Source organism: Stomoxys calcitrans, chromosome 4, assembly GCF_963082655.1.
Source record: "Stomoxys calcitrans chromosome 4, idStoCalc2.1, whole genome shotgun sequence".
In the NCBI taxonomy this organism is placed as follows: Eukaryota; Metazoa; Arthropoda; class Insecta; order Diptera; family Muscidae; genus Stomoxys; species Stomoxys calcitrans.
Window position 1 is genome coordinate 50768113 of NC_081555.1, and position 20186 is coordinate 50788298.

Sequence of the window (20186 nt, forward strand, 5' to 3'; positions counted from 1 at the left end):
GAACTATGGCAGGAAGAATTTTCTCTTAACTCGCGATATTATAGATGAATTTCATAGAAATTGGTTCATATTTAGATATAGCTGTCATATACGTATATCGCCCGATTTTCATTTCTAGAGCCATTGCAATCGTATTTTTTGACCAATCATGCCAAAATTTTACACAACGCTTTTCTCGACAAGTACCACATAATCTGGGAAGTTTGCTCGAAATCGGTTTAGAATTAGATATAGCTCCCATATAATACGTTCGTCAAATTTTGGGTAATTTGGAATAATGTTGTCATTTGTGAACCGTAGTTATTACAGTTTGAACATATTTGCTCGAAATGTGATGATTGTTTAACAACCCATATGAAAATATCCGGCGAGGTCCATCGAAATTGTTTCAGAATTTCGGGTCGACGCAGACCGATTTGCACCACTGTGGAACAGCGAAACGGTCTGTAGGACGGCGAAAATCCTATGGGGGGATCCAGATCGTGAGAAGACGATGCTATTACTGAAAAAAAGTAAGAAGGAGGTCAGTATAGCTATTGGTATCATAACGGGACACATAGGAATACGAGCTCACTTATCGGTGCGGCAAGTGATAGCATGTGAAGGGCTTGTGGGGAATATGATGAGACGTTGGAGCATTCCCCATATAATTGTCCGGCTTTCGCGTCTAACAGATACCGGCACTTAAGCTGAGTATTCTGTTCAGCTTTTCAGTTGGCTCAAAATGGGCGGAAAAGTAGTACTCTGTTAAAATGAGGAATATGGCAAAAAAAAATCAAAGTGGCAACACTCAAACCATTGCCGGGATCATTTGTGTATGTTTTATTGGTTCAATGGTTCGTTTTTATACCCTCCACCATAAGAGGGGGGGTATACTAATTTCGTCATTCTGTTTGTAACTACTCGAAATATTCGTCTGAGACCCCATAAAGTATATATATTCTCGATCGTCGTGACATTTTATGTCGATCTAGCCATGTCCGTCCGTCTGTCTGTCCGTCCGTCCGTCCGTCCGTCCGTCTGTCTGTCGAAAGCACGCTAACTTCCGAAGGAGTAAAGCTAGCCGCTTGAAATACTTCTTATTAGTGTAGGTCGGTTGGTATTGTAAATGGGCCATATCGGTCCATGTTTTGATATAGCTGCCATATAAACCGATCTTGGGTCTTGACTTCTTGAGCCTCTAGAGTGCGCAATTCTTATCCGATTGGAATGAAATTTAGTACGGCGTGTTTTTTTATGATATCCAACAACTGCGCCACGTATGGTTCAAATCGGTTCATAACCTGATATAGCTGCCATATAAACCGATCTTGGGTCTTGACTTCTTGAGCCTCTAGAGGGCGCAATTTTTATCCGATTGAAATGGAATTTCGCACGACGTGTTTTGTTATGATATCCAACAACTGTGCCGAGTATGGTTCAAATCGGTCCATAACCTGATATAGCTGCCATATAAACCGATCTTGGGTCTTGACTTCTTGAACCTCTAGAGTGCGCAATTCTTATCCGATTGAAATGAAATTTTGCACGACGTGTTTTGTTATGATATCCAACAACTGTGCCAAGTATGGCTTAAATCGGTTTATAACCTGATATAGCTGCCAAATAAACCGATCTTGGGTCTTGACTTCTTGAGCCTCTAGAGTGCGCAATTCTTATCCGATTGAAATGGAATTTCGCACGACGTGTTTTGTTATGATACCCAACAACTGTGCCACGTATGGTTTAAATCGGTCCATAACCTGATATAGCTGCCATATAAACCGATCTTGGGTCTTGACTTCTTGAGCCTCTAGAGTGCGCAATTCTTATCCGATTGGAATGAATTTTTGGCACCAAGTATTTCGTTATGATATCCAACAACTGTGCCAAGTATGGTTCAAATCGGTCCATAACCTGATATAGCTGTCATATAAACAGATCTGGGGATTTGACTTCTTGAGCTTCTAGAGGGCGCAATTCCTATCCGATTTGGCTGAAATTTTGCATGACGTATTTTATTTTTATTTTCAACAACTGTGTCAAATAAGGTTCAAATCGGTTCATAACCTGATATAGCTGCCATATAAACCGATCTGGGATCTTGACTTCTTGACCCCTAGAGGTCGCAATTATTATCCGATATGCCTGAAATTTTGTACGACGGGTCCTCTCATGACCATCAACAAACGTGTTTATTATGGTCTGAATCGGTCTATAGCCCGATACAGATCCCATATAAATCGTTCTCTCTATTTTACTTCGTGAGCCCCAATGGGCGCAATTCTTATACGAATTGGCTGAAATTTCACACAGGTCTCCAACATATAATTTAATTGTGGTCCGAACCGGACCATATCTTGATATCGTTTTAATAGCAGAGCAACTCTTTTCTTATATCCTTTTTTGCCTAAGAAGAGATGCCGGGAAAAGAACTCGACAAATGCGATCCATGGTGGAGGGTATATAAGATTCGGCCCGGCCGAACTTAGCACGCTTTTACTTGTTTCTTATTTATTTGCGAAAAACCAAATCACATAAATAAAACGAAAAGTGCAGATAAAAATCGTGTTTTGGTATGGAAACCAAAAAATTTAACTGCTGCCTTCTTTTACTTTATATGGAACAAAAGCTTCCTTGGAATATTTATTTTCGACAATTAAAGATCTTTTAGTGAAATACCATGCTTACTTGACTAACAGTATAACAATATAAGTACTTTTATCTGAATCCCATATGATATTTATTGGTTTACGAATTTAAGTTTGGATGTAACGTGTACTTCATACTGTAAAGTACTTCATTTCAGCCCGATTTTCTAATGATGTCTGATTTAGTGGTGTTTTCGAGGAGAGGTGGTCCCCCAGATACTTGGCCCTGAAAAATTATCAGCATCGTGCTCTTCCCTCATACACCAATTATTGAAACCCCTTAAGCTATTGGCTTAAGAGGAGCTTACAGGATGAGGCGTCCCCTAAACACATGGCCCCAAAATAGGTTATCAAATTCGTTTTCTAATCTCAAATACCTTTCATTTGAGCCACATATTGGCATGGTCGAACAATTTTTTCCCTTTGGGGGTGGTTTGGGAAAGGGGTGATGCCCTAAACACATGGCCCTACATTTGAATATCAAATTCGTATTCTACTACCAAATACCTTTATTTGAGCCCCATATTGCGATGATCGATAAAAAATTGCTGTTTGTGGGGTATTTTGGGAAAGGGGTAGACCCCCAGAAAATTGGTCCCGAAAATGAGTATCAATTCTTGCTTTACCGCCCAATACCTTTCATTTAAGCTCCACATTGACATGGTCGGTAAATATGACCGATTTAGTGGTGTTTTGGGGATTGGGGTGGTCCCCAAACACTAACCCCGGAAAATATATCAGCAACGTGCTCTATTCACATATATCTATACATTATTTATGTGAACCCCATATTGCCGTTGGCCTCAAAATTGGATATCAAATTCGTTTGCTAATCTCATTTGAACTCCTTATTGCAAAAGTCAGCAAATATATCCGGTTTGGGGTATTAGCTCTAAAAACTATGAATATTCAGTTCCCCTCTCTTTAAGACCCAAATTGTCTTGGTGAGCAAATACGTCCTATTTGGAGGTTGTTATGGTGGTGGGACGTCCGCTAGACAGTTGATATCTGTTGATATCAGACACGTGGTCTACTCCCACATACCTTTAATTTGAGCCCCATATTTCCATAGTCGGCAAACATGACAGGCTTGGGGGGTGTTTTGGGGGTTGGGCGGCCACTCAGTGAGTTGGCTTTGAAAATATATATCGAATTCGTATTCCACTTTAAAAACCCCTATTGCTACAGTCAGAAAATACTAACTATTTGGGTGGTGTTGTGGGGGTGGCGTGGCCCCGTAGACACTTTTCCCGAATATTGATATCAAATTCGTGCTTTGCTCCCAAAGACCTTTTATTTGAGACCCATATTGCTATGGTCGTAAATTTGTCCCCTTTGGGGATGTTTTTGGTGAGAGGCGGCCCCTCAAACACTTGGTCCCATATTTGGATATCAGATTCTAATTTTACATTCAAATACCTTTTATTTAAGCCCCATATTCCCGTGGTCAGTAAATAAGTCCTGTTTGGGGGTGTTTTGGGAAAGGGGTGGACCCCCAGAAACGTGGTCCCACATTTGGATATCAGATTCGTATTCTACTCGCAAATACCTTTCATTTGAGTCCCATTTTGTCATGGTCGGTAAATATGTCCGATTTAGGGGTATTTTGGGGATTAGGGTGGTCCCCCTAGCACTTGGTCCCACAATTGGATATCATATAAGTTTTCTTATCCTAAATACCTTTCATTTGAGTCCCATAAAGCCGTGATCGGTCTAAATATTTTTTTGGTAGGGTTTAGGGTGAGGTTTAGGGTACTATATGTGAGCACACAAAATTTCGCTAAAATCGCACCACCCATCTCCGAGATCTGGCGTTCAGATACCAAAAAATGTAGTACCCTTTTTTCACCACGGAGACCTTATGTACCATCTGTGAAAATTTCAAGAAAATCGGTTCAGCCGTTTCTGAGTCTATAAGGAACACACAAACATACAAACAAACACAAATTGATTTTTATATATAAGATTAAATTTTTGATTAGATTCGCTTGCGAAGACACCACCCGCGATTGCTTAATTCAAGAGTTTATATATTTTTGAACACGCCTTGAAATATGCACCGTGAAGTGAATATCAAATTTAAATGAGAATAATATTCGCTTTTAACACAAATCAGCTTCAGCATGACTGGAAATAATTGTGAGCTATTCCATGTGATCGTATTCTCAAACATACCCGCAGCAAAATCTTATTTAATATTCATCAGCAGTACACGATTCCAGGCAATTGAACAATCCATTGCTCTAATAAAAGATGCTCTTCGAGACCATCATTAATATCAGTCGGATATCAGTTATTTCTATAGCAGACAACGTTTTAATCAACAATGCTAACCCACCAGTATAAATTTGTCTTCTCAACAATTACCATGATCATTTTAAACTTGGTGCAGGCAAAGGATTATTGTAATCCTTCTCTCTGTCGTAAGGATATAAAGCATATAGGATGCAAAAACAATGGTGTGAGTATCCGAGTTTGTGAGTATTTTTTTTTTCTGTTTCCAATAGTTTTCACAACTTTGTATTCTGGCAGCACTTTTCCTCCACTTGTCCATCTGATGCCAGAATGGTTAATATGGATGGAAAACTTAAGACTACACTTGTCAAAGCCCACAATGAAAAAAGAAACTTTATAGCTGGAGGCGGTGACCGTAGACATTCCCCTGCTTGCAACATGGCCACCATAGAATGGGATGATGAATTAGCTTCCTTGGCAGCTCTTAATGTGCGTCAGTGCCGCATTGTTCATGACAAATGCCACAATACCGATCTGTTTAAGTTTTCCGGCCAGAATTTGTATTTGTCCAGCTTTACGAGCGCTGACAATGATGCAGATATGTTACGCAAAGCTGTGGAATCCTGGTTCAAAGAAAATGAAAACAGTCGTATGCAGTTCATCAACAAATACCCTGGCAATGACGATGCACCGTAAGTATTGTGTTTAAGCATTTTGTGAACAACTCCATTGAAGGGTTCCATTATTAATTTTCCAGAACAATTGGCCATTTTACCGTTATGATGGCTGATCGAAATACACGTGTGGGATGTGCAGCTGCCACATATACCGAAGCTGGGAAATTTTTCAAATGGTATCTCTTGGCCTGCAATTATGCTACAACCAATATGAAAAATCAATCCATATATAGCGCATGTCGCAGTCCAGCCTCTGGCTGTAAAACTCGTACAAATCCTGCTTACCCAAATTTGTGCACACCAGCCGAAAAATATGACGTCAATAAGATGAGGAGCTAAATTCCAAAAATGAGTGTCCCAAATAAATAAAAAAAAAATAAACTAAACAAGTAAAATGGCAATGACAATAAGAGCCTTGAATGGTGGAATTATATCTGCAAGAACCGGATTAACTGAACTGGATCCCCTACAGAGACTAGTTTAAATCGGCTCCGTGATCAGTCATTATCGTTTTTATCTAAAGGAGATCTTGTCAAATGCGTAATGACGTCGTAGAATATCAATGACAGTCTATCTACTATTACGCTCCAAAAGTTCCGGAATTCTATTTTTCGCCCTATCCTTTTGGAGATCTGATGATTATTAGACGATCGGCCTATATGTGCCGATTGTCCTATATGTCCGGTGGAAGGGCTTTGGAGGCTCCCCCAACACGAGTATGAATTTGGATGTCAGATTCACATCGTCTTTATGGGAATACACGTACATTAGAGTGTCCCAAAAACAAATGTATTTTTTTTTTATTCATTTCTCTTTCTAGACGAGCTTAATGATCGATAATTTTTTGCAATGGAAAAGGAAATCCAGAGATCACAACACTCTAACCACTGTGGGACCCGTTTCGTCCTTGGTTAGGGAAATTATTCAACCACATTAGGTGTGGAGTTTTCAAGGGCCATACATTGTTATTATCATTTTTCTTACTTACACTAAAGCCCTGCTCTCTATCAATGTCATCGGTCGAAAGCAAATGCATTGCTACGATGTGCGATCACAAGCGCACATCACGCCATGACGGCTTGAAAATATAAAAAAACATGACATACCTGCATTAGCGTAGAAATGTTTCTGGGGGTGGGGGTTAAGCATCCCCCACAAAAAAAGTTTAAATTTTGCATTTAAAAAATTCCATTGTTTTCGATAAAATTGGTTAATTTTGTTGCCGTTCAAAGGGCTACTTGACACGAAAACTTTTAAACCCATTTTTGTTGAATTTTTTAAACAACAGATTTTTGACTAGCAAATTTTTTACCAAAACGTGACATTTTGGTCGTTTCATTTACCAGTCTAGCGGATTCGGATAAATAAAATGCTCTTTCCGCTCAATGCTTTGTACTTTAACGTCAGTCAAATGCTTCTAGAAACAACACACTTTTGCTGACTTCTAAATGTTTTTGTGTCAAGGGAAGGTTGGTGGAGACTGTGTGTCTCATGGCATAAATATAAGAGAGAAAGTGGCACAGGGTACGCAACAGGGGAGCATTTTATCGCCACTCCTATGGGTGACCGCCATAAATGACCTATTACGGATGCTGACTGAGGAGGAATTTGAATCCGTCTGCTATGCAGACGATGTTATAATACTTCTAAGGATCCGAACGAGATATGAAGATGGACCGAAAGGGTCTTGCATATGGCATATGACTGGGCTAGACCCAGAGGTCTCAATGTTAACCCAGAGAAGACTGAAATATGCCTGTTCACGAGGAAGATGAAGGTGGGCCAATTTAACGCACCACGTTTCCTCAATAAGACGATTTCGATATCTGACTTGATCAAATACTTAGGTGTGATCTTGGACAGGAAACTGAATTGGAAGTGTCACATTCAGGAGCGTACTGAGAAGAGATGTTGGGCACTATGTAGACGGGTCGTAGGCTCGAAATGGGGCCTGAATCCTAGGATAGTCCACTGGCTCTACAGGAGCGTGATTAGATCAATACTTACTAACGCCTCAGTAGTTTGGTGGACTGTTAAGGAGAAAAAGTGCAACAAAAGGACCATACAACAGGTTCAGGGATGTTCCCTGGCATAGACGGAGCGATGAGGACCACGCCCACTGGGTCACTGGAAATTATTCTCGATATCCGACCCTTTGACATACAGATTAAGTGTGAGGCAGCCACTGCGGCTATGAGACTTAAGGCGATGGGAGAATGGATTGAGGGTGGGAGCAGATCATACCATCGCGGTATAATTGAGGCAACGATAGGAAACCTGAAGGAAGGGAAGAGATTTCCGATCGGATACCTAAGATGAACCTTGAAGTCGAGTGCGAGGCACTGCTGCCATCGGCACAGTATTGGATTGACGGAACCATCTGGAAGATGGAACGGAACGGACCCATCTGGAAGATCATGTTACACGGATGGATCAAAGCTAGAGGACAGAGTGGGCCTGGTGGTTTACATTGAGAACCCAGGGACTGAGATCTGTTTTAGACTGCCTGACCATAATACGGTCCTGCAGGCGGAGATCCGGGCTATCACGGAATGTGTGAAGTGGCGTGGACGTCGAGTGTGAACATCTTTACCGACAGTGAAATTGCCATAAGGGCAATAATAACCAGGACGGTAAGGTCACGAACAGTCTTGCAGTGTAAATAGGAGATTAACGCCTTCTCTAAGGATGGAAAAATTCGCATCGTTTGGGTGCCGGGCCATAATGGAGTAAGGGGAAATGGAAGGGCAGACAATTTGGCTGTGAAGGCCAGAGGACTGCCGTCAATAAACTTAGTTAACCCGAAGAAGCAGTCCGAGTTAACGGAGTGGACGACGAATGCGAACATTGTGGAACAGTGAAACGCTCTGAAGGACAGCGAAAATCCTTTGGGGGGATACCGGTGGATCCAGAAAGGAAGCAAGAAGGAGGTCGGTATAGCTATTGGTATCATAACGGGACACATAGGACTACGAGCTTATTTATGTAAAATGTGCGGCAAGTGATAGCATGTGTAGAGCATGCGGGGAAGATGATGAGACGTTGAAGCATTTCCTTTGTCATTGCCCGGCTTTCGCGCCCAACAGATACCGGTACTTAGGTGGAGACACAATATCAGACATGAACCAACTTGGGGAGTGGCATTGAAAACAATTAAGGATTTTGTAAGTAGCACGGAATTCTTAACTTAAAATTTTCTTTTTAGTGGTTACTTTATAGTTTTTAAAGCGCACAACAAGCCGATTACTTGCTTAGGTGTATGTCCACAGTGGCATGGGGCGAATTATTATCTGCACCCTCTTTTCAACCTAACCTAAAGAAAAACTGGTTGAAACCCCGAGTAACATTTTATATATCAAGAGTGAAAAGTATTGTCAGTGTTAGGGAAAACGTTATACTTGTCACAAATTCTTGCAAGAATTTATCGCAAAAAACAAATTTCCTTTCTGTGAAACGAATAATTTTTTTGCGTACAGTGACCGATATCCATGATATATCTTACTTATTAGCCAATATTGAAATAATTCTGTCTGGGATGCGTGGGTCCTCGCATTGACCTTGTTTTCGTCTTCCTTGGAAACAGCCACTGGTCTTCTCAATGTAAACGGTGAGACCCATGGTTCTAGTCCAGTCAAGTGTCGCGCCCCCTGCTGCATGCTCTGGGGCTCCGAACCTCATCCTTGTCGAACTGTTCCAGGATGGTGGCAATCCATCACCTCTAGCGACAAACCCTTATAAAAGTGAAAAGTTTTTTCCATGTAAGGGGACGAGAACTAAGACTGGTCCCTATCATAAGAGGATCTATTCCGTGACAGGTTTGGGACCCGTCCCATTTCCCGTAGGGTAATTTGTGCACTTCATTACTGCTTCCTCAACTTAGACTTAGCCGTTCTACCAAAGACAAATGTGTTACTTATAGAAACCTACATTTCAAGCGACATACAACTAAATGATCCCAAGCGAATAACCCTGAAAAAATGTATTGCTTTTAAAAAGCACTTGTATTTGTATATAAAAAATTAGAGGGTTTTCAATTAATCCTAAATTTAATAACCTATGAATGTATTGTAGTTTGACCCAGCCAAACCTTCTGTAGTTTAACTTGCTTCTATGTTTAACAATGGAAAAGTTTACCTAATGGTAAGAGTTAACTGACATCATATTCTTCAGAGATTGAGCACAAATTAGGATATTTTGGATTCTTTCCAGTTGTACATTTCTCAGCCGGAGTAGTGCAATCGGTGTAAATCGGTTCACCAATTTTGTTCGTAAATGCAAAATTGCAGGCCATAAGAAAAGCCATGTAGGTTTCGCCAGCCATGGAATACGTCGATGCGGCACACCCTAGGCGAAAGTTGCGATCCGCCACCATGGCTGTGAAGTGAGCAATAACTCTACAAGGAAATTTAAATCTTTATTTTCATTAAAATTAAATAACTTGTGTGTACTTACGCTCCAGTATCATGATCAGGATATTTTTCTATGTACTCCATTTTACTGTGATTGACTTCATCATACCACATTTGAACAACACTTTCGACTAAGGCTGGGTAATCGGGTTCATTGCTATAGGTTTTCCAAGCTAAATTTTGCCCAGACATTGGATAGGCCATAGTATTGTGACACGCTTCCTGCTTCATTTCACATTGTCGGACATTCAATTCAGCTAATTTGGCCAATTCATAATCCCACTGCATAGTGGCCATGCGGCATGCAGACTTATGTATATGATTTCCACCTCCAGCTATGAAATTTCTTTTTTCATTAAATCCATTAACTATGTAGTCTTTAAGCGATTTATCGATTTTAACTAGTGACACGTCTTTAGGGCAAGATGGACTGAATTTCTAGAAGAGAATAAAAAGGGAAGCATATTCAAATATTATATTGCAGTAAGCTTCAGTTCTAATTATTTTTCCGTCTCAAGCAATCCATAGATTTAAAACTACGTTTAATACGAAGAATAGAATAGACTACTCATTTTTACGATGAATTTATATTATCCATATATATATATAGGGAAGCAATTTAACGAAATAAAAACCGCTTATGAATCAAAACAGAACAAGTGATTAACTAGCTGTATGAAAGACATACATATGTCCACTTTGTATAATTTCGAGGTAATACGACCTCCCGATTTCTGTGAACTACTACCGTCAGTCATTTCCCTCTTCTATTTTTTTTTATTTTATATTTATTTTTTATTAATTAACTCTTTTTATAAGTTTTTTTCTAATTTTACTATACTTTAAATAGTGTTAATATATTTTTTTAAGATAGTTACCACACACATTGGAAGTTGCAACTATTCGTATAATAATTGCAGCTTCCAGGGGCTCAAGATGCCAAATCGGGTGATCAGCTTATATGGGAGCTATATTAGGCAATGCACCGATTTGACTACTTGGCAGTCTCTAGGAGCTCAAGAAGTCAAGACGAAGGACGACTTTATACGTGTGCTATATCTAAACCTATAGATCCCATTTGCAATCCCCAAGTATATACAGAAGTTTCTGTACAAAATTTCGGGCGGCTAGCTTTATGCATTCGATCGCTATAGTGATTTTCACAACGAACGGACGGAAATTGAAAAATCGACATAGAATGTCAAAACGATCGAGAATTTGGGGTCATTTATCAACATTTCGAGGTGTTACAAAGGAATGGCTTGATTAGTATGGTGGTGAGTATAAAAAAGGTCCTTACATTTTTCGCCTGTTTTTGTAGAAACCCTGACAGGCAATGGCCGGCCAAATTGTAAAATATGCAGCGCCATTATGGACTCGCCAGCGATTGCCATTCTCCATTCTTGGATTGGAGAAGTGTATTCCCGAGGAACATCAGAGTAGTTCTGACCAATCCTACTTGACTTTCTCTAATGGTATCTCACCCTCACGTTGCACAGATCTTATATCGGAATGTTATTGTTGTAGAAGTGTGTTGTACACTGAAGCTGCAGCCCTTGCCGATGAAAGACTCCATCGGGCCAATTGGGTACGTATAACCGGCTGCCATGGGTTTATTAATTCTAAATATTTATCAACAGTTCAAGTCCAATGGAAATTTATTCAATAATTCAATTCAGTCTGTGGAAAACAGTTCGTGTTATTCTATAGATAGATCTATGCGAAAACAAATATTCTTTAAAGTGAAAAAATCATACTTTAGATGAATTCTTAGTTATTTAGTGTTGTTGTAAGTATTGTATATAGTGTAGTCTATATAGTGGATATAAATTACCAAACAAAACAAAAATGGTTAAAAACGGTTTTTGTATTTTCGATTTGGTGACAACCACATATGCGTGAACATTGAAAAAAAAAAATCAATTGATCCAATTCACATTTTGATTGTAACCCCTTCAATGAGGGGGTTAAGTTGAAAAGAGGGTGCAGATATTAATCGGCCCCATGTCGCTATGGACATACACCTAAGCCAGTAATCGGCTTGTTATGCGCTCTAAAAACTATAAAGTAACCTCGAAAAAGAAAATTTTAAGTTAAGGATTCCGTGCAACTTACAAAATTCTTTTGTGATCTCATAGTTCTATGGGCCCCTTTATGATACTAAACGCTATACTGACCTCCTTCTTACTTCCTTTCAGTAATAGCCTCGTCTTCTATCGATCTGGATCTCCCCATAGGGTTTTCGTCGTCCTACCGACCGTTTCGCTGTTCCATAATGTTGCATGCGCATTCGTCGCCTACTCCCTTAACTCCGACAGCGTCGACCCGAAAGGCTTCGGGTTAACCAATTTTATTGACGGCAGTCCTCTGGCCTTCACTACCAAATTGTCTGCCCTTTCATTTCCCCTTACTATGTTATGACCCGGCACCCAAACGATGCGGATTTTGCCTTCCTCAGAGTAGGCGTTAATCTCCTTCTTACACTGCAAGACTGTTCGTGACCTTACCGTCCTGGTTGTTTTTGCCCTTATGGCACTTTTACTGTCCGTTAAGGTGTTCACACTCGATGTCCTCGCCACTTCACACATTCCGTGATAGCCCGGATCTCCGCCTGCAGGACCGTATTATGGTCAGGCAGTCTAAAACAGATCTCAGTCCCTGGGTTCTCAATGTAAACCACCAGGCCCACTCTGTCCTCTAGCTTTGATCCATTCGTGTAACATGATCTTCCAGATGGGTCCGTTCCGTTCCATCATCCAGATGGTTTTGTCAATCCAATACTGTGCCGATGGTAGCAATGCCTTGTACTCGACTTCAAGGTTCATCTCAGGTATCCGATCGGAAATCTCTTCCCTTCCTTCCAGGTTTCCTATCGTCGCCTCGATTATACCGCGATGGTATGATCTGCTCCCACCCTCAATCCATTCTCCCATCGCCTTAAGTCTCATAGTCGCAGTGGCTGCCTCACACTTAATCTGTATGTCAATGGGTCGGATATCTAGAATAGTCTCCAGTGCCCTAGTGGGCGTGGTCCTCATCGCTCCGCCTATGCGAAGACAACATTTTCTCTGAACCTGTTGTATGGTTCTTATGTTGCACTTTTACTCCATAGCAGTCCACCAACCTACTGAGGCGTTAGTAATTATTGGTCTAATCATGCTCCTGTAGAGCCAGTGGACTATCCTAGGATTCAGGCCCCATTTCGAGCCAACGGCCCGTCTACATAGTGAGCTTTCCCAGTATGTTCCTGAATGTGACACTTCCATTTCAGTTTCCTGTCCCAGATCAAACCTAAGTATTTGACCTTGTTAGATATCGAAATCGTTTTATTGAGGAAACGTGGCGCGTTAAATTGGCCCACATTTATCTTCCTCGTGAAGAGGCATATTTCAGTCTTCTCTGGGTTAACATTGAGACCTCTGTGTCTAGCCCAATCATATGCCATAAGCAAGACCTTTTCGGCCCTTCTCGTTACCCCTTAAAAGAGTTATAACATCGTCTGCGTAGCAGACGGGTTCAAATCCCTCCTCAGTCAGCATCCGTAATAGGTCATTTATGGTGGTCACCCATAGGAGTGGCGATAAAATGCCACCCTATGGCGTGCCCTGTGCCACTTTCTCGCCGTACCAACTTTGAATGCGATTGGATGAAAATTGTGACCTGTAGTTTGTACACAAATCAACATGAACAGACGGACATAGCTAAATCGAATCAGAAAGCGGTTTTGAGTCGATTGGTTTACTTATCAATGGGTCTATCTCTCTTCCTTTTGGGTGTTACAAACAAATGCACTAAGTTATAATACCCTGTACCACAGTAGCGGTGTAGAGTATAAACATGGATAAAAAAGCAATCATCAAAAAATGAATGCATTTGAAAGCAACAGCATTAGTTGCTGTTGTTGAATAGAGACAAGTCAAGTTGTAAAAGCGAATGGTATCAATCTGTTCTCTGTTCCAGATGTAAGAATAATCAACAGATATGAAACACTTTCCAGGAGTCACCACACATATATTATTGATTGACCAGCTTAATGAACCGTGCTGGGAAAACAGAGGATAATTCGCTTGACTTCTGGCGAATCTACGTAATTCGGAACTTACAACTTTACATTATACATTAACAAATAAATTGGTCAAATAAGAAGAAAGATTTGTAGTGTATGGTATTTAATATAGGTAATGCGATGCCCGGTTTTAGTCCACAAAAGCTGTTTTTTTACGGAAATGAAGATAAACGCCATATAACCCGAAATACCAATTTGACTTCTAAACATCTTGATGAACAGAATTTTTCACATCCATAATATGGTGCTGATGGTTTTTCAGCGCCCATAAGAAGAAACACTCAAATAGGTTTTGCCATTAAAAATAGTCCATATTAAATCGATTGGTCCTTTTAAAATATGCAAAGCTACAGTGAAACTAGTCTCAAATTTTTTGTAGCACCTCTTTTTTAAACGATTTATGGGTCACAACATAAAGCACCCATATATTGGTTTGTACATACGTATTGTACATATTTTCCATTCTTATGTGTTTATTAAACTCACACCATCATGACGACATCCAATATGAGTTCCCACTGGACAAAGTTTTTTATCACAATAGTCCTCTGTGTGGGCCAATGCTATGACGAAAGCCGTAAACAAAAACCCCTTAAATGTTTCCATGTTGGTGGAAGACGGTTGTGTTGTGGGTTGAAACTGAAATACAACTGCTGATGAAACACACCATGGAACAATATTCGGTTGTATTTGCCCCATATTGCTACTATTGGTTTGACGTTTTGATATATTTTTATTGAATATTAGTTCAGTTGTTAGGAAATTACGTTTATGCACCCTATGATAAGTCTTTAAACTTAGATAATGATTTTGTAAATCTGTACATGTATCGCTGCGACTCACCAGAAAAAACTTTGGAACCTATGTTCCGAGGTTTATTCTGGGATTACTTGGATTTTTATTAGTTTTTAGGCTTTTCTTTAGCTGCAGATGGCCTGCACTCACAAATAGTACGCCGAACTGCGGATTTTCTTGCAGCAAACGAGATTAAATCCTGAATTTTAGCGGTAGAATAAAAGGAATTGAGGCGATTCGTAAACCTTCGTTTATACTGGAGTTGGCGTTGGAGCAGTGTCAGGATTCACTGAATAAGGTTAGGCCAAGCGATCAGCCGACATAAAATTTTTTTAGTTTTTGGCAGTACTTGTCACTGAGGATGTCAACTCTTTTTACATTCATTCTTTGTTTACGTTTTCTCCTATTTGATGACATTTTCAATCGACATCCTTAATGGTGTTCACGGGGCCTGTCCAATTTTTGTTTTCGCAATTCTATTAGTGAATCCTGGAGCAGTGTATGTACATCTTTTGTAGTTTTGTATCATATTTTTCCCTTATTTAACATAACTCATAAAAATATTTTGGTTTCGTTTGAGATTTCTGGCGATTTCGCGGTAGGAATATTTTTCCGAGTGCTAAACATCAATTTCATGTTTGAACCGTTGAGTGGAGCGGACGTTTTGTTTTTTCGCCCCAGTTTAAAGGTTGCAGTCAGCCGGAGGGCATCCCATATCCATGGCACGGTAAGGTGAACAATAGTAATATGGGTGCAAGAACCTTTTCTAATGTCGCTAAGGACAGCTTGGTGATGGTAGTCGTCGACAAGGGAGAAGAACAGGGCTCCATACCTAGGAACAATTGCTGTGGGCTAGTCAATGGACTGTCATCTGTATACTCCGATGTCCTTGCGGAATTCCCAGGTTCTACCTCAGTTTGTGACGATGCAGGCTGGTATCGGGGCCGATACAAATAAATTACTATTGAAATGTATCGTTGCGCCCTAAGATAGATTGGCGAAATCTGGCCATGCGCAACACTCGATTTAGCTAGAAGATATTCCTTCTCGACCAAAGGCACACGCATCGATAACAGGAATTCCCTCAGACCCTGAATCCCTACATGGGAGGCCAAGGGACTGTAGCCCCAAATTTTCAACAACCGACTTTAAGATTCGGAGATTGGATGAGGCTGTGGGGTTGGGGAATCAGGAGACAACTCAACAGTTGTTGCTGAATGCTTGTCCGATGAACTATCCACTGCATCTCTAAACTCTGGCGGAATGCAAGAGTCTGAAAATCTCCCTGCCACGATCAAAACAGCAGGAAAATGTGTTTAAACTACTCAAGGGTACGGGGAATGGTGAGCACAGAGCCTGAATTCTTTCGTCGCTAAGCACTGAAGATTCAGTAGTAGCCAGACTTGAAATTAATAAGTCTCATTACTAGCTAGATTCCCTATGTATGGCACATGATCCAGAGATGCCGCCTTCAAGCCTTAAGTTGCTGGTTGATGCCGCTTCTACAGGGAAAAAGAGACTCATTGTGGGAAGTGATAATAACGTACATCGCCAGATACGGGGAAGCTCGGATATCAACGAAAGGGGTGAGCTGCTTATCGAATATATTTAAGTTGCAATCTGGCGATTTGTCATAAGGGAAATAAACCGACTTTTATTACTAGGAACAGGTTCGAGGCACTAGATGTTACCCTTGTATCAGTGAATATAAGCGGAAGATATGTGTTTGGAAAGTGTTGGATGACCACAGCTCCTTTGATCATCGTTATATTAGTTTCAGCTTTGGGGCATATACTGCAGAAGTGATCCCACGGCAGATGAAGGGCGAATTGGGATAAATTTGGGCAAACATTCTGCATGACTATCCTATATGGATAAGCGGACCACGAAGCCCCTGAATTAATGGCTTGGTCAGTATGTCCTATAGCCAAGCCAGGGGCAAACAGCGACCGCGGTGGGGGAACTGGTTGGTCTCAGTAAGGTTTGAAGAAAATTCTTCAACAGGACAAAAGCCACAAGAGCACCACACGACTGCAAGGGCGAGCTGAAAAAGGCTCAGAACAAATCAGGGTGCGAATTATGCAGCTCAGTGGAGGATACCCCAGATGTATTCTCCACTGAGGCTAAGGAAGGTCCTATCCTCGCAACCTATAACGTTAGGTTACACTCAGAAGCCAGAGAATGTATGAACAATGTTTAGTGAGAAAAGACTGGAACTACTCCTTGACACAATAACGTGGCATCGTCGAAGGTTATTGGAAAGGAAGGAAATTGTGTCTGAGTCGAAAATCCTTTGAGCGATAAAAGGTTTCGACTCCTTTAGACGCCAGGCCGTGATGATGTGTCGCCGGTTAAATTATAAGCTATGTCAGATAGACTGACTCCTTGGCTTAGGGAGATATACTCTGCTTGTATCATCTTGTGGTACATACCTGTTGGATGGAGAGACACAAAGTAGAGCTGACAAACTATAATAATAGCAACATACGATATTTTCGATAATAAATATCGATAGAATCGATACTATTGTCGAAATTTCCATCACCTATATTTCGAACGAAAATGGGAAGTAAAAGTCAGGAGATCGATTTATATAGAAGCAATATCAATCCACAGACGAAATAAAACCAAGGTTAATAAGGTCAGTTGGAAGTCCTGAGAGAAATTATTATACAAAATGTTTGCCTAATCGGATGAAAATTGCGCCCTCTATAGCCGCGATGTATCTTTAAGGAGACATTCAGTGTCGGATAGCTTATTTTTGTTTAGTTTTGCAAAAAAATTTAACTATTGCGATAGTACCCATAGGAAAAATATGAATCGATATTCAGTCAAAAAATTAAATATCGATAGTGCCATCGATATTTTGCCAGCTCTAACACAAAGGCCATTTTGATTCCGAAAGCAGAAAAACCTTACCACACGGAGGTGGAACAATTTTTGTCATATTAGTCTGTCATCCTTCATGCTGAAGACTCTTGATAGGTTGATAGAAACATATCTTTGGTTAAATAACCCTGGCGATCGCCTGTCTCGGCAACCACATGCATATACTAAGAACAAGCCCTCTGTAAAAGCCCTTCACGAGACAACCAGCTTCATAGAGTTTTCTCTAGACCATTTTGTTTAATGCTTTTCTATTCAAAGAATAGCATAGCAAAGAACAATTAAAAGTCAGCAAAATTGTGGTGTTGCTAAAAACATTTGACTGGATATACGTATCTCGAATTCTGGTTCTGAACCTGGCTGTGAACCTTCTTCAGCGGAATTTGTCAAATGAATCAATGGTGCTCTACATACCAACTAAAAAAGTGTTAATACAAATATAAAATAAATTATTTTTGTTCAAACTATTGGCTTAAAGATTTTAGTAAAGGCGTGCAGATTTTAATCCGTCTTATGCTGCTGTGGACATATATCTAAGCCAGTCATCGGCTTTCTGTGCGCTCTAAATTATGAAAAGTCATTCTATACAAGGAATTCCCTAATCGCATTACTTTTAATGGCCTAAGATGGTTCCACAATACGTCGCCCTCGCCACTTAACTTGGACTGCCTTGAAAGGCTTCACATTCACCAGTCCTCTAGCTCTTACAGTCAAGACGTCTACCCTTTTACTCCACTATGGCCCAGCACCAAATCGATGCGGATTTTGTTATACTCAGTAAAAGCAAGAATTCCAAGACAGTGCAGAGCTTCACCATCTTGGTTGTTATTTCCCTGTTGGACAACTAATTGTCAATAAAAACATTTACCCTCGTTCTTGCGTTGACACTGCACCATCATAGATTATTGGTGGTGGTCAGTTATATATATACCATAGGATGGGGGTATACTAATTTCGTCATTCTGGTTGCAACTCCTCGAAATATTCGTCTAATTTTTAAGTCGATCAAGCTACATCTCCGTCTGCCTGTGGAAAGCACGCTAACTTTCGAAGGAGTAAGGCTTGCAGCTTGAAATCTTGCACAAATACTTCTTATTAGTGTAGGTCAGTTGGGATTGTAAATGAATCATATCGAACCATGTTTTGATATAGCTACCATATAAACCAATCTGGGATCTTGACTTCTTGAGACACTAGAGGGCGCAATAACTATCCGAGTTGCCTGAAATTTTGTACAACGGCTTCTCCCATGACCTATGGGTTTAATAGTACAGGAGCCTACACGAGTTATCTATGCTTGTTCTGATCCGTCCGCGTAGCATGAACTATTAGATTTCAGCCAATTGAAGATTGTGACGCTAGAAAAAGTGTCTCACACTCGACTTCAATTGTTCTTGTTATTGTCGCTAAATTTGTTTGTGGTCCTCGTCAAGATCCATAGGTGAGCAACCTTATGCCGGTCCATACGAAGGCTACGGGTACGTTATAGACATTGATTATATAAAGGCGCCAATAACTGGCCTTGTCCTATCAAGTTTCACAGGCAGTCAGTATTTAGGTAAAAGTGGGTGCCGATCGGCCTCTGACTGAGAATCTCCACACAATAGCGCTGATTGCCCGCAACTACAGTGGTAAATCACACAAATCGGAGCGCAATCCAACCCCTGCTGTTCTCCCAATTAATTGGTTCTCATTGCCATACAAAGCGTTCTTTGAACATGTGTAATCGTACAGCTTGAGAGTTATCGACATCATAATAATACCCTCCACCATAGGATGGTGGTATACTAATTTCGTCATTATGTTTGTAACACCTCGAAATATGCGTCTCGGACCTCATAAAGTATATATATTCTTGATCGACATGTCATTTTAAGTCGATCTAGACATGTCCGTCCGTTTGTCAGTCCGTCTGTCTTTCGAAGGCACGCTAACTTTCGAAGGAGTAAAGCTCGGCGCTTGATATATTGCACAAATACTTTTTATTAGTATAGGTCGGTTGGGATTGTAAATGGGCCTAACCGGTCCATGTTTTGATATAGCTGCCCCCTCTAGGGGGTGCAATTCTCACCCGATTGTACTGAAATTTCGCACGTGGTGTTTTGGTATCATTTCCAAAAAATTTTGCACGAGGTGTTTTGCTGTGACTTCCAATAACTGTGCTAAGTATGAAGCAAATCGGTAGATAACCTGATATGCCTATAAACCGATCTGGGATCTTGACTTCTTGAGCCTCTAGAGGGCGCAATTCTCCTCCGATTTGGCAGACATTTTGTACAACGGCTTCTCCCATGATTTTCAACATACGTGTCCAATATGGTCTGATTCGATCAATAGGTTGGTACAGCTCCCATATAAACCGATTTCCCGATTTTGCTTCTTGAGCCCCTACAAGGCGCCATTCTTATCCGAATTGACTGAAATATTACTCAATGACTTCTACAATGTTCAGCATTCAATCCATTAATGGTCCGAATCGGACTATAAC

General features: G+C 40.6%; 2 protein-coding genes across 2 annotated transcripts; one reads left to right on the forward strand and one right to left on the reverse strand.

The window, feature by feature from the left end:
• Positions 1-4855: 4855 nt before the first annotated feature.
• On the forward strand, positions 4856-5943 carry LOC106080840 (antigen 5 like allergen Cul n 1). Its single transcript, XM_013242427.2, has 3 exons — positions 4856-5091; positions 5163-5557; positions 5623-5943. The coding sequence occupies exons 1-3, from the start codon at positions 4957-4959 to the stop codon at positions 5879-5881; spliced, it is 789 nt and encodes a 262-aa protein (XP_013097881.2). The 5' UTR covers positions 4856-4956; the 3' UTR covers positions 5882-5943.
• Positions 5944-9520: 3577 nt separating this feature from the next.
• LOC106080844 (antigen 5 like allergen Cul n 1) lies at positions 9521-14641 on the reverse strand. The gene is made up of 3 exons (XM_013242432.2): positions 14504-14641; positions 9995-10389; positions 9521-9936 (listed from the first exon to the last, which is right to left on the reverse strand). The coding sequence occupies exons 1-3, from the start codon at positions 14621-14623 to the stop codon at positions 9690-9692; spliced, it is 762 nt and encodes a 253-aa protein (XP_013097886.1). The 5' UTR covers positions 14624-14641; the 3' UTR covers positions 9521-9689.
• Between the last annotated feature and the right edge of the window lie 5545 nt (positions 14642-20186).

Bases quoted from the DNA above. Each gene is read 5' to 3' on its own strand.
- LOC106080844 (XM_013242432.2), bottom strand. From the start codon at position 14,623: ATGGAAACATTTAAGGGGTTTTTGTTTACGGCTTTCGTCATAGCATTG. The intron at 10,390-14,503 runs GTGAGTTTAATA...ATTCTCTTCTAG, and splicing joins TTGGATGTCGTCATGATGGT to AAATTCAGTCCATCTTGCCC. The intron at 9,937-9,994 runs GTAAGTACACAC...ATTTCCTTGTAG, and splicing joins CCTGATCATGATACTGGAGC to AGTTATTGCTCACTTCACAG.
- LOC106080840 (XM_013242427.2), top strand. From the start codon at position 4,957: ATGCTAACCCACCAGTATAAATTTGTCTTCTCAACAATTACCATGATC. The intron at 5,092-5,162 runs GTGAGTATCCGA...GTATTCTGGCAG, and splicing joins TAGGATGCAAAAACAATGGT to CACTTTTCCTCCACTTGTCC. The intron at 5,558-5,622 runs GTAAGTATTGTG...TTAATTTTCCAG, and splicing joins CCTGGCAATGACGATGCACC to AACAATTGGCCATTTTACCG.